Source organism: Oncorhynchus masou, chromosome 17, assembly GCF_036934945.1.
Source record: "Oncorhynchus masou masou isolate Uvic2021 chromosome 17, UVic_Omas_1.1, whole genome shotgun sequence".
Lineage (NCBI taxonomy): Eukaryota > Metazoa > Chordata > Actinopteri > Salmoniformes > Salmonidae > Oncorhynchus > Oncorhynchus masou.
Genome location: NC_088228.1, coordinates 20,136,548 through 20,151,115, shown reverse-complemented (window position 1 = coordinate 20,151,115; position 14,568 = coordinate 20,136,548). Strand labels below are relative to the sequence as shown.

The 14,568-nt window shown below is 40.1% G+C and overlaps 2 protein-coding genes across 10 annotated transcripts in view; both read right to left on the bottom strand.

The window, feature by feature from the left end:
• LOC135558660 (solute carrier organic anion transporter family member 5A1-like) overlaps nucleotides 1–8,113 on the bottom strand; it is a 34,446-nt gene extending 26,333 nt beyond the window's left edge. The window contains exons 1-2 of one of the 2 annotated variants that reach the window (XM_064992668.1): nucleotides 7,944–8,113; nucleotides 4,803–6,186 (exon numbers count right to left, since the gene is read on the bottom strand). In XM_064992668.1, the coding sequence (XP_064848740.1) occupies nucleotides 4,803–5,769 (967 nt within the window). In that variant the 5' untranslated portion in view covers nucleotides 5,770–6,186; nucleotides 7,944–8,113. The remainder of the gene's footprint in view (nucleotides 1–4,802; nucleotides 6,187–7,943) is intronic. The other variant, XM_064992669.1, reaches the window with a different exon arrangement.
• Nucleotides 8,114–10,277: 2,164 nt separating this feature from the next.
• Nucleotides 10,278–14,568, bottom strand: part of LOC135558659 (nuclear receptor coactivator 2-like) — a 50,270-nt gene continuing 45,979 nt past the window's right edge. For 6 of the 8 annotated variants that reach the window (XM_064992660.1, XM_064992666.1, XM_064992663.1 and 3 more), the window contains one exon: nucleotides 10,278–11,843. In XM_064992660.1, the coding sequence (XP_064848732.1) occupies nucleotides 11,817–11,843 (27 nt within the window). In that variant the 3' untranslated portion in view covers nucleotides 10,278–11,816. Of the gene's footprint in view, nucleotides 12,665–14,568 lie in introns of all 8 variants that reach the window. The other 2 variants (XM_064992665.1, XM_064992664.1) reach the window with 2 other exon arrangements.

The window sequence follows — 14,568 nt, the reverse complement described above, 5'->3', positions numbered from 1 at the left end:
GTCTTCCATTTCCTAATAATTGCTCCCACAGTTGATTTCTTCAAACCAAGCTGCTTATCTATTGCATATTCAGTCTTCCCAGCCTGGTGCAGGTCTACAATTTTGTTTCTGGTGGCCTTTGACAGCTCTTTGGTCTTGGCCATAGTGGAGTTTGGAGTGTGACTGTTTGAGGTTGTGGACAGGTGTCTTTTATACTGATAAGTTCAAACAGGTGCCATTAATACAGGTAACGAGTGGAGGACAGAGGAGCATCTTAAAGAAGTTACAGGTCTGTGAGAGCCAGAAATCTTGCTTGTTTGTAGGTGACCAAATACTTATTTTCCACCATAATTGGCAAATAAATTAATTTAAAAAAAAATCATAATGTGATTTTCTGGATTTTATTTCCAAATTTTGTCTGTCATATTTGAAGTGTACCTATGATGAATGGGCAAAACAAAATACTTAAGTGCCTTTGAACAGGGTAGTAGGTGCCAGGCGCACCGGTTTGAGTGTGTCAAGAACTGCAATGCCGCTGGGTTTCACACTCAACAGTTTCCCGTGTGTATCAAGAATGGTCCACCACCCAAAGAACATCTAGTCAATTTGACACAAATGTGGGAAGCTTGGAGCCAACATGGACCAGCATCCCTGTGGAATGCTTCGACACCTTGTAGTCTATGCCCCGATGAATTGAGGCTGTTCTGAGGGAAAATGTGAGTGCAACTCAATATCAGGAAGGTGTTCCTAATGTTTTATAAACTCAGTGCATGTTGCGCTAAGAGTTGTGCAGTTGACAGAATCTTATTCAAATGGGTACACAGCTGTAATTGCTGCCAAAAGTCCTTCCATCAAGTATTATCTCTGTGGTGGGAAGACATAGGCAATCAAGAAATGTTCATTTATGAATTTAGAAAAATGGTTTTATAATTTATCTTTCACTGTGAATTTGTGGAGCAGGTTGTTTAGATTGGTAGGGGGGAAAAAATCCAACTTAATCCCTTTTTATAATATCATTAATTTTAAGGCAGTAAAATGTGTCAAAAAAACTAGACTTTCACTAGTCACTGTGAAATATGTTCTCTTACTGTATTGGGTCTACTTGAATTGCCATGCATCTATTGGCGGTGCTGAGAGGCAATATCTTTTATTCTGTCTAATGATAACACGGACCTATTTTTTTTTTTTTTTCAGTATTCATCTCTCATGGAACACCCCCTCTTTTTGGGTCTGTTTCAACATGTGCCTCTCTAAATAACATAACTCAGAATAAAATAATATTTTGTTTCAGGATGATGTCAGACCACCCGTTCTTGTTCTTATATTATTAGAAGTGCAGTTGCAGAAAATGTTGCATTTTGTTGGTCAGACATGTCCACACTCCTCATAATAACCTTACCTATGTAATAACTCTAGTAGCAACAAAATATCCTACACTGAGATATATAACAGATTATATATAATACACAGATTATATATAATCTCAGATTATATATACACTGTGTATACAATCTCAGATTATAGGATACTGCGGGCACCCTCTTAATCTGGTAAAGAACGTTGGTAATCTAGCCTTTTTTGGACTAACTATAGGTCCATTCTCTCATTTCCAAAGTTCATAAATGGCTCTTCCTGGAACTCCATGAACGTACAATTAATAAACCGTTGCTATATTACCCAACAGTCTCATCCTGTCCTCACAGAGTAACTGTCTGTGGCTATACTGACCAGAGATCTGTCAAGGACCATTAGTGTTGTCCACTCTCGGCTGTCTCAAATAGATCAGAGCCCTGATGAGTGTCATTTGATAGTGTGTTCCAGCCAGGCGGGTGGGTCCTGATGGGCCACACCCTCACATCCTGGCCAATGCCTAACCAGCCACCATACTGCTGGTTGGCACCAAAAGACAGACCGCATGATCAAAGCACCAAGTCCTTTGTGAACTGGCCGTCCACAAGAACATCATTAGAGACAGGGTTGAGGAGAAGAAAGGCGACTACGGGCTGTGTCCCAATTGGCACCCTATAAGGCTCTGGTCAAAATAGTGCAGTAATATACAGTGAGGCAAAAAAGTATTTAGTCAGCCACCAATTGTGCAAGTTCCCCCACTTAAAAAGATGAGAGGCCTATAATTGTCATCATAGGTACACTTCAACTATGACAGACAAAGTGAGAAAAAAAAAATCCAGAAAATCACATTTAGGATTTTATGAATTTATTTGCAAATGATGGTGGAAAATAAAAATATACTTATTTTCCACCATAATTTGCAAATAATTTCATTAAAAATCCTACAATGTGATTTTCTGGATTTTTTTCTCCTCATTTTGTCATAGTTGAAGTGTACCTATGATGAAAATTACAGGCCTCTCATCTTTTTAAGTGGGAGAACTTGCACAATTGGTGGCTGACTAAATACTTTTTTGCCCCACTGTGTGTGTGTGTGTGTATAAAAATAAGGTGCCATTTGGGACACATCCTAGGAGCTAATCCCGTTGTGTAGGTTATTTTCTGAGTGTAATGGAGGCAGGCACCAGGCCACCACAGAACACAAGCCTATTTCACAACTAGTCTTTTCTTTCAGTGTTAAGGCCTTAATGAGTTCACATTGTTTCAGAGCACCGGAAGGAGAAGATCTAGGACGACAGTTGAAAGGGACAAGGATTGATTGAATAACCGAAGTCAAAGTAGCCAGGCCTCCCGAGTGGCACAGTGGTCTAAGGCACTGCAGCAAAGTTGCTAGCTGTGCCACTAGAGATCCTGGTTCGAATTTCATAAGACATGTGTATTGTAAGGCCTTGTGTATAGGCAGGTGTAAAGGCAGCTAGAATGGCTAATGCTACTTTGTGATGTTGCGCCCAGCATTCAGCAGAGGTAAACAGGCTGCTGCAACCTGATTGGCTGAACGCAGCGTGCAACAGCCGGAAAATGTGGTTATATTAAAGACGGTACGCATATTTTTCCCGTTGTCTTCCGTGGCACGCCATTAAAGCTAGTTAAGGAGGAAACCCATACCTTTGTAGCCTTTGTGTTGGATGTTATGTACGAACCAGTCATTGGAGACAAGTGTATTACCAGCTGAGCACATTAAGCCTAGACGATACTGGAGATCTAGTGCCCACTATCGGCTGCCTAGACTAATTCTGGAGCCCAATTTTAACAGTAAAATAAAACAATAGCATAATTGTCTACCCAAAATGCATGACAATCCCTGGATTAGGTTGCACATTCATATTTTGAATCACAACATGGAACATAAACAACTTATTTCTTCAACACCCTCTCAGTAATCTCTGGGCTCAACATTGACGCTTGTAGGCTTGCAAGAAGAAAGAAAAAAAAGTTGGACAAGTAGATTTAAGTTGTCAAAATTGACAAGTAAAAAAACAAGTTCATGCAATAATCACAATATCAAAGAATCAGGCTATTCCGATCAGAATTGGATCAACGCGTCCTCCGGATGCGATGTGTTGAGCACTGTCCTTCCAATCACTGCGGAGGCCATCTGAGCATAATTGTAGTTCTGCATTGGCAGGCATGAGTAGTCTTTCAACCATGCAGTCGTGAGACGCGTTTGAGTTCAAAGCGAGCCTAGTGTGTGCGCACACTTGTTAATATGCATTGCTAGTTAGTGAATTATTGGCTCAGTTAAAGCACATTTTTAGTCAGCAATGAAAATCCTGGAAAAGTCATGGTGTGTGCATCACCTGTGTATGTGCAAGTGGGCCGTTGAGAGAGGAGACATTGCACAGCAGGTAAAATAATGATATACTGCACAACAGACTACCTAGATAGCCAATTCAAAACATTGTGTAGTTTGGCTGGTAATCTTCCTTGTTAACTATTTAGCATGCATTAATGTCATTATCATGTCCTAAAATACCTTTCCACCGGTACTCGAGAATAACCGCAAATGGCCAGTTGATACAGGTGGACAGTTGATGAAACCAATGCTGCATACTCCAGTTGTAGAACAGTCTCAAGAGCTCAAAATTGGGTGTTAACAAATAATTCTGACACTGTTGCTAAGCTAGGATTCTCCTCCATTCAATATTGGCCACGTAATTCTGACAAAGTAAAAAAAAATATTCCTGGACAAGTAACTATGCTGTCAAGATCTGCCCCGAACATTTTAGCCCTACAAATAGAAAAACATGTTAAGTCAGTAGCTACACCGCCCACCTCAGCCATTTGATCCCTGGTTCACTGAATTTTATCATAAAGACATAACAAGTATTTGGTTATGATTGTAATGCTGCCGGATGGAAAACCATTCTCCAGGAGAGCTACTGGGTGTGCAGGCTTTTGCTTCAGCCCTGCTCAAACACACTGTAAAAAATAAACAAATCAGCTGCTCAACAGGACCTTGATAAGCAGACTTGTGTTTGATGAGCAGGGTTGGATCAAAAGCCTGCACACCCAGTAGCTCTCCAGATGGAGGGTTGACAGATCACATGTGTTTTATACAGTAGCCATCAGTGCAGTTAAGTGCCTTGCTCAAGGCCACAAGGGCAGGAGATATAATTCATTGTATCAGAGACCAGCAACCATCCATCGTCTAGTGATAATAATCAATGTTACTTTGTGAAGTGGTTACTTCCGTCAACCAACCTACTTTTCTATTGCGTGATAACGGAAAAGAATAATGGTGCAACCAAATCACGGGATGCTGCAACCAACTGAAAAAATGTTGGTCTCGTGCCCTGGGCCTGGTCAATACATATTTGCTAGCTGAGCTCCCCTCCTTATGTCATAGTAGTATATTAACTTTGGTTGTAATCTTCACATCTTTCAAACCCCATGACAGACACACAGTTACTTACCAAGATAAAGTGAGGCATTCTCTTTCTTGACGTTGTCGTCCAGGTAGGTGGGTCCCAGGGTGTAGATGGGTGTCGACCCCATACCCACCAGGATCTGTGCTATGATGAATAGGGCCACGTACAGGTTGTGTTCATTACCCTCTTGGTCTCTGGGACAGGAGGACAAATCCAGGAAGTCCTTGCCACTGCCGTTGTGGTTCATACACAGGCCTTCATTGCCCCGTGATGAGTTCACCTCCAGGATTTGGTACGGAGGGGAGATGAAGTGAGGCAAGGAGAAGAGTGCTGCTCCGACGGCTATAAACACTGCACCAACGGCCAACCATCTGGGCCTTTGCCCTCGGCCTCCGAAGTAACTGATGAAGACCACCACCAGCAGACTGCCTATGTCAAAGCAGCTGACGAGCAGACCAGACTCAGAGCTCCGGAGGCTGTACCTCTTCTCTATGGTGGTGATGACACTGCTAAGGTAGCCAGACACCATCAGTGACTGAATAAATGTCAGGTAGCACATGCAGCATAAAAAACAGCGAGAGTCTTCGAGAATCACACTCATGTATTTCCTAGTGGGTAAACGCATCAGGGGTAGTCTTGAGGCATTTTTATGCCTGGGTTTGCTGACCTGCGTCTCTGTGTTAAATGAAAGACTCATCCCCACCACACTAGACCTGGAAGGGGAATAGTTAACATTAGTCCTGGTTGGCGATTCAGGTAAAGGTTGGTTCAGGTTGATCCTCTGTGGGAGTTGGATGAATTCAGTACTCTTCTCCTCTGTTATTGACACCTGTTGCTGCAAAGACTTGGTCAACAAGGCCTTGCTATGCTGGCCTGAGTCATTTAGAGTGGGCAAACTTTTGGACTTGAAGTTACTCCCAGCAGGGTACTGATTTTGACTCAATAACTCATGATCCATTTGAAGGTGTTCTGACAGTTCATTCCCTGTCTCTTTGTGGTCACCAGAAGCCATTGTGTTTAGTGGTTGTTGAGCTGGCTGAATGTACAAGTGTAGGTCTAAAAGTCCAATCACTGCATTTGACACTATAATATACACATTTCATCCAGTAAAAAAAAAAAAAATTGGTTCAGGCTGCAAGTCAGGCCCAATAAAATTGAGAAAATATGGCCATATGGTTTCTGCATTGGCTTATCAGTGTTGCTGCCTCTGTTGAACTCGCAAACACTTGTGCTCTGCCAGCATGTAATTCTGAGCCCGAGGCCGCTAGTTTTGTTGACTCTCACTCCTTCAGCTGGCAAGATTTGCTGCAGGATCTCACCATCACTACTTGGTAGGTGGTGGAGGATGTTGGTGTTGAGTCAAGCAGAAAGAAAATGGCAGACATGGGCAGATGACACAGTGGTGTTGGCTTGGTTCCCTTGGAATCACCTTCAATTAAGAAAAAATATGGTAAATTTCACACATATTGAATGTTTTCACCTCCCTCCATACACTCTAGTTAAATGTCATCATTGTCATAAACTATATAGGGTTAGGGTTCCCACACTCCCATTTTTTTTGTTCATGTTTTACAGCACAATTCAACCACCTGTTCTAATTAGCCATCAAAGCATCTCTGAACATCGATGAGTAACGAAAGGAGAATGCCAGAATAGTGTTGTAAATGAAACCGTATATAGCAAATGTATATTTTGCATTTGTGAAATTATTTTGATGTGAAAGTATGTTTCCAAAACCATATCGCAAGTGAGGATCATTGAAGTTTATAAAAGTTAAAACAGAGTTTCGGGATTGTAGTTCACATGGAGCAAGATTAGCTACACCAGATAATGTGATTTAACCAAATATTTTTGTGTATCGATTACTGAGAGTTACAGGTTAGGTACTGTTTGGTGTAGCAGACTTTTTTTTATAGTAACCTTAACTTGGCGATACCATCGTTGTTCTTGATTAGGCCAAACATGCATCTAAAATGTTACAGGTGGTACGTTTTAATTTAGAAAATAATCGGTTAAAGTAATTGTTTTGTTCCATGAAGTAATACAACAATGTGTACGCCGCCATCTTGTCAATTTTAAATATTGAGTGAGGTCTATTACGCTGGCCCCGGTTGAACCGGGCAATGGCCCGTAACATCATTGGGCGAAAGAGAGGCGCGCCCTTCTCAAATCAAACAGTAAAATCTGCACCAATCGGACATGTTGTCAACAAGGCAGCATGGTGCATCATCCAGAAACATACATTTTCATTTGGAAGGCAGATAAAGCGTTTTATATCAAAAGCAATCATTTCTGGGTGTGAAAAAGCAGAATCATGCTTACACTTTTTTTGAGTCCTCCGTGGGGAGGAGTTTGGTTCGGGTGAAAAGTGATTTGAATTAGTTTTGGAACTGGGCAGACTCTGCTCAGTTCAAAAACTAACGAAAATCACTTTTCACCCGAACCAAACTCCTCCCCACGGGGTAACCCGGACCAGATAGACTAACTACATCGCTCATTCGTAGAGACAGGTGGGTCCACCCCAAAGTGCGGCATGTTATTATGACACGTACCTGTCTAAATAGAACGAGAAAATATTTGAAAGACAAGATAGCAGCATACACATTGTAGGGTTTATTTATTGAACAAAACAATTATTTTCACTTGAATAACGGAGAATTTTCTAAATTCAAACACCACCTGCAACTGGACACGGACGTTTAAGACAACGTTACATGTTTGGCCAAATCGAGAACGAAGATAACTAGCATCTCCAAGTTAAGGTAGGTCGAAAATGATCTGTTACACCAAACAGTAGGTAACCTGTAACTCCCGGTAATCGATATCAAAAATATTTATTAAATCACATTATCTGGTGTAACAATCTGTAGCTATAGCCAGCTGTGGTCGATGCGTCCAGCTGAGAACCCAAAGCAGGGGAAGCTGTAAACCCTTGGCTTCTCCAGAGGCAACGTTAACGAGTAGCTAGGTACTGTAACTACCAGTACATAGACATGAAAACGAACAAATTAAACCAGTCTTGACATTGAATAAAAACGGACATGTTACTAAAAAACGGTGACTGGCTAGTTACGCGAACTAACCAAAAACCGCGGCTAGCTCTGGTGAACTGCTGATGATCTGCTTGTAGCTCGCGTTGTAGTAATGAATGAAAACGTTTAACGTTGGCTTACAAATTTTACTTACCGACCTGGCGATTTTAAGCAATATCAGGGTCCTTAATTCCTACGAAAATCCCATTTGACGGCCGTTATCAAAGTGCACCAGATAAAAGCATCGTCATCCTATACCGTAGAAAGATGTACATTATAACCCTCTCACTGAAAAACATCTGAGATGTTTACCACAACCCAGGTTATAGGCTTCTGCAGCGTCCGACTGAGTGAGCCACCTTATTGGTTCGATTTTACTGGGGCGGAAGTGTCGTCGGGAGGGAGAGGGGGGTGAGTTGCCCCTAAAAACCGATCTAGAATCAGCTTATTGTACAAAGCCCAGTACTTGACCATACAGCTGTTAAAGGTCACTGCAGATTTATGATCACTTGTCGGTTTGCTCCTGCATCTGGCACCTGCCAGTGATAACATCCTCTCAGTTCATGAGTGACTTTGTTGCATTCGGAAACATGTTCACTTCCTACAATTTAAAAAAAATACTGATATAGTACCATTTACCAGCTTTACTGGATGGCAGGTCATTTCCAGTGGTGTAAATAAAAAATACTTGAAAGTAATACTTAGTTTTGTTGGGTATCTGTGCGTGGATGGCCCAACCATGTGGTGATGTACAGTACCAGTCAAAAGTTTGGAGACGGCTACTCATACAAGAGTTTTTATTTTTTCTTACTATTTTCTACGTTGTAGAATAATAGTGAAGACATCAAAACTATGAAATAACACATATGGAATCATATAATAACCAAAAAAGTGTTTAAAAAAAATCTAAATATATTTTAGATGAGATTCTTCAAAGTCGCCACCCTTTGCCTTGATGACAGCTTTGCACACTCTTGGCATTCTCTCAACCAGCTTCATGAGGTAGTCACCTGGAATGCATCTCAATTAACAGGTGTGCCTTGTTAAAAGTTCATTTGTGGAATTTCATTCCTTCTTAATGCGTTTGAGCCAATCATTTGTGACAAGGTAGGGTTGGTATACAGAAGACAGCCCTATTTGGTAAAAGACCTAGTACATATTATGTTAAGAACAGCTCAAATCAGCAAAGAGAAATTACAGTCCATCATTACTTTAAGACATGAAGGTCAGTCAATACAGAACAATTCAAGAACTTTGAAAGTTTCTTAAACTGCAGTCGCAAAAACCGTCAAGCGCTATGATGAAACTGGCTCTCATGAGGACGGCCACAGGAAAGGAAGACCCAGAGTTTCCTCTTAATGAATTTACCCTCTGCAGTAGTTACCAGCCTCAGAAATCGTCAATTCACTGCACCTCAGATGCAGCCCAAATAAATGTATGGTCAAATTGCTGCAAAGAAACCACACCAATAAGAAGAGACTTGCTTGGGCCAAGAAACACAAGCAATGGACATTAGACCGGTGGAAATCTGTCCTTTGGCCTGATGAGTCCAAATTTTTGGTTCCAACCGCCGTGTCTTTGTGAGACGCAGAGTAGGTGAATGGATGAGATCCGCATGTGTGGCTCCCACCGTGAAGCGTGGAGGTGTTGTGATGGTACTTTGCTGGTGACACTGTCAGCGATTTGTTTAAAATTCAAGGCACACTTAACCACCATGCATACCACAGCGATACGCCATCCCATCTAGTTTGCGCTTAGTGGGACTATCATTTGTTTTCACCAGGACAATGACCCAAAACACACCTCCAGGCTGTGTAAGGGCTATTTGACCAATAAGGAGAGTGATGCATCTGATGACCTGGCCTCCACAATCACCCGACTTGGGATGGTTTGGGATGAGTTGGAGCGCAGAGTGAAGGAAAAACAGCCAACAAGTGCTCAGCATGTGGGATCTCGGTCAAGACTGTTGAAGCATTCCAGGTGACTACCTCATGAAGCTGGTTAAGAGAATGCCAGGAGTGTTCAGTGTGGCTACTTTGAAAAATATTTAGATTTCTTTAACACTTTTCTGGTTTCATAGTGAAGACAAACTATTTTCTACAATGTGGAAAAGTTAAAAGAAAAACCATTGAGGTGTCCAAAATTGACTTGTACTGTATGTCAAACACAAATAAATGTATTCATTCAAGATCTATGATAACCTTAAATTGGGGTAGTATTTCAACCGTTGTTTGGGAAATATTAAACTTGTCAAACTTTACATTAAGTTGCAACGATACCATGTAACACATGCACAGTATCTTACAGATAGCCAAACGTACAACTAACTGATTTGATCATTTGTTCAGTTTTATGTGGTTTTGTGTGCAACTGAATAATTACATTCTGGAAACCTTCATTAAATGTCTTACCAAAACTGTCTACCATGTGTCTTTTATGGGACAGTGACATGAATTGTAGACCAAGTCAATCAGTAATTACACATCAATCAACAATAAAAAATAATTTATTTACAATGCATAAATCATAAATTAGCAAGCGACATTGGCAAAAGCAATATTAGTCAACAGCTTGCATAAGGTGTACATAAAAGGTTTTACATGAATGCTCCCACTCTGGATAAACATTGATGCAGGTGAACAGTGATATTTAATATGAACATCACACCTCGAAAAACATTTCTGAACTGCAACACTGAGCTTTCTACACAAAAACTCATGTTTTACAATATTGCTTTGATTTACCATTGTTTACATACTCATCTTCGTCAAAATATGAAACAATTGTACAAATAATAATAATAAAACCCACTGATCACAAATAAAATGTGGGGGAAAGAATCTGAAAAACTGAGAAAAAAACAGGGGTGTAGTAGTCTAACCATAGCACAAGTCTGCATCTGAAATTGCACCCTATTCCCTATATAGTGCCCTAGAGGCCCTGCTCAAAAGTAGTGCACTATATATAGTGAATATGGTGCCACTTCAGATACGGCCACTGAGTAACAATGCACTCTTCAGTATTGTCACTTCACTATACATATATGATACAACTTTCAACTTCACAGCAATACACATGACAGAAAAACAGATCTAAGGCATTATGCTAGGTCTTTAGCATGTTAAGGTACTTGAATGTAATATTTACCAATTGATAAAATAACAAACTATAAATTAATAACACATTTTACAACAAAGAAAAGTCTTGATCAGTCAGAACTGAAGAAAAAAAGCAATTAAATTCAACCAAACTTTGAGTTATATTTGTATGCAAACTTTCCTTAACTTATCATGATTGCCAAAATGCATGCCTTAAAAGGCTGTTAACACAGTAACACTTCATGGCTTAAGTTTATTTTAAAAGGTAGTAATAACATCTTTGGATTTGCAATGAGAGCAGTGCATCATTCTATAAGTTGTTATTTTTGAATATATATATATATATATTTATATCAGAGCATCCTAATCTTCAAACTTTGCCCAACTCTTTAATAATGCCTTGTTTAGGAAAATGTTTAATTGGGAGAAATTGGCCATCACAAACAATTAGAAATGTAATTTGCATCGTCAGAGTGACATCATAATAACCAGTGCAAATCTACAAAATAGATATTTTCTGGCCACACATTTTTAAACGCATGATTGTGAGCCCAACGTCATTACAGTGTTTGCAGACAATTTAGAATTTTCACATTCTACTAAAAAAAGAGAAATTCTATGAGTTCATATTTGCTATGTGTTTACAGACGATAAACAAAACTGGGAATAGTACAGGAATATGGCTTGAAAAATACATATTACCTGTTCATTTTACACTTCCAGCTTTTTTTTTTATAGGGCAGCACACAAAATCAGCACAGTCAGAGCACCCTAAAGTATTCAGTTATGCCTGTTGGTAGGTCTGTCCATTCCTTTCATTGTGATGAGGTCGAGGTGAAGTGCAAGGAAAAATCCTTACGCAAATTGGTTGAAACCCTGATAAACAGTCCTTTGTTAGTTAATCCAACACAAACGGTATGACTGTGAAGTCATATTTCAGTGGTCGTAACACCAGGCTAGAGAGAGAAAAAAAATACATCTTAATTAATTAATCTATACTGTAATATATACAAAACTATAAACATTCACCTTCATACATATCGCAGCAGGGTGATTCATTTGACAATTTCATCTGAAATTACAGGACCTAAAATATGTAATTCAAATAGACACAATAAGGTACCATTAAGGGATACTTGTTAAGAAACTTAACACTTGCCCCCTTTTTATAGTTTCATACAAAGAAAGTTTCTCAAGTTTAAAAACTATAAATACCTGTAAAACATTTATTTTAAACCTTTCAAGTGACTACTTTAGTCAGGCTTTACAATGTAACCATTCAAAATCATTGTATAGTTTATGCTCTTCAAACCATTTATAATATCACTTATTTAATTTTTGAAATCATGTGATATAATTTTGTCTCACACCTGTGCATACAAAGAAACGATCAGACAAAGAAAATATTGTTAAGAAAATACCTAAAAGAGTAAAGAGAGCATTTTCAGAGTTGAGCCATAGTCTGCATTCTATCCCCTGAAATAAATACATTTATCTGACCAGATGCCTGCTGACAGGTTCAGTTTTGCTTCTATATTGTGTGAGTATGAGTCCATTATATATATACACATATATACGTGTGTGTGTGTGTGTGTGTGTGCAAGTGTCTGTGTGTAGCCTATTTGGGAAGGACCTAAGTCACACTAAGGTGAATGCGGTTGGTTGGTTCAGGGAGAACTGCAGGAGCTCCTTGATTGGTTGGATGCCAGTGTTTTCATTGGGTGTTGACCTTTTGTAAACCGTGTTGTCCAACAATAGACCGGGGTCAGCAATAGTTCTGAAAAAGAAAATGTTTCTTTGATTTAAACAAGGCAACATTTCAGTTGATTACTATACTGCCCCCCTTAGGCCAATCAGTGTAATATTGTAAATGCCAGATCTCTATGGCAAGACACATCATTCACCCAAGTTTAGTCAAAATTGGGCCAGTGGTGTCAGATATCACATCTAACTAATATAGGACCGGACGGAGACAGATCCAGTCTCTCATCCAATTTCATTGTGGGGGACAAAAGGGCAGAATTGAGTGAAATACAACTGACAACATTCTAAAGAGACACAGGGGATTATAAGGACATGGGAAGAAGGCCCTCAATGACAAATCGGTGCTGTCTGTTTTGATGTGTAAATGTTTTTAAATACACTAATCCCTAATGTTGGGCAGACAACAACAGAAGATGAAACGTTACTCACTGGAGTTGCGTCACCTTGTGTTAACATGTCAATTCCAGCCAACTGGTCTAGAATGATGCTATCCCTTCGTCTCAAGGCATTATCATGATTCACTTGTGATAGTAGGAACACCCAAAGACTTGTTTGATGTTCCACTATATCACCACACTACGGCTGCCTCCCAAACGGCACCCTATTCCTTATACAGTGCCTTTGGAAAGAAACTCAGACCGCTTGACTTTTTCCACATTTTGTTTCGTTACAGCTTTATTCTAAAATAGATTAAATAAAACAATTTCCTCAGCAATACCCCATGTGCAGAAAAACTCCTTCTGATTGGCTGGGCCCTGGCTCCCAAGTGGGTTGACTTTTTCCACATTTTGTTTCGTTACAGCTTTATTCTAAAATAGATTAAATAAAACAATTTCCTCAGCAATACCCCATGTGCAGAAAAACTCCTTCTGATTGGCTGGGCCCTGGCTCCCAAGTGGGTTGGACTATGCCCTCCCAGGCCAACCCTGCCCAGTCGTGTGAAATCCATAGATAAGGGCCGAATTTATTATTTCTATTGACTGACTGACTTCCTCACAGGAACTGTAATTGAGTAAATCTTTGAAAATGTTGCATGTTGCATTTATATTTTTGTTCAGTGTATTTCCTGTTACCAAGTCATTTACGGTTTATACATCTTTAGTTTTTCCAATTTCGTAGTATCCAATTGTTAGTAATTACTATCTTGTCTCATCGCTACAACTCCCCTACAGGCTCGGGAGAGACAAAGGTCAAAAGCCATGCGTCCTCCGAAACACAACCCAACCAAGCCGCACTGCTTCTTAACACAGCGCATATCCAACCCGGAAGCCAGCTGCACCAATGTGTCGGAGGAAACACCGTGCACCTGGCGCCTGGTTAGCGTGCAATGCGCCCGGCCCGCCACAGGAGTCGCTAGTGCGCGATGGGACAAGGATATCCCTACCGGCCTAACCCGGACGAAGCTAGGCCAATTGTGCGTCGCCCCATGGACCTCCCGGTCAAGGCCGGCTGCGACAGAGCCTGGGCTCGAACCCAGAATCTCTGGGTTCGCCACCCGGGATGCCCAGCTTGTGTATGTAAACTTCTGACCCACTGGAATTGTGATACAGTGAATTATAAGTGAAATAATCTGTCTATAAACAATTGCTAGAAAAATGGCTTCTGTCATGCAAAGTAGATGTCCTAACCGACTTCCCAAAACTATAGTTTATTAACAAGAAATTTGTAGAGTGGTTGATAACGAGTTTTAATGACTCAAACCTAAGTGTATGTATGTAAACTTCCGACTTCAACTGTATGTGTATATTTTTGCTTAGGGACAATTATACAATGTTTTTATTAAATATATTATTTCAGATGGAAAGTTGAAAGCTTCCAAAGTTTTGAATAGAAAAGGCCATTCAAGATAGTCGAAAGCCTTTTGGCATCAACAGCCATTATTGATAAATCTGTATATCTTTTTGTTGTTGTTGTTTA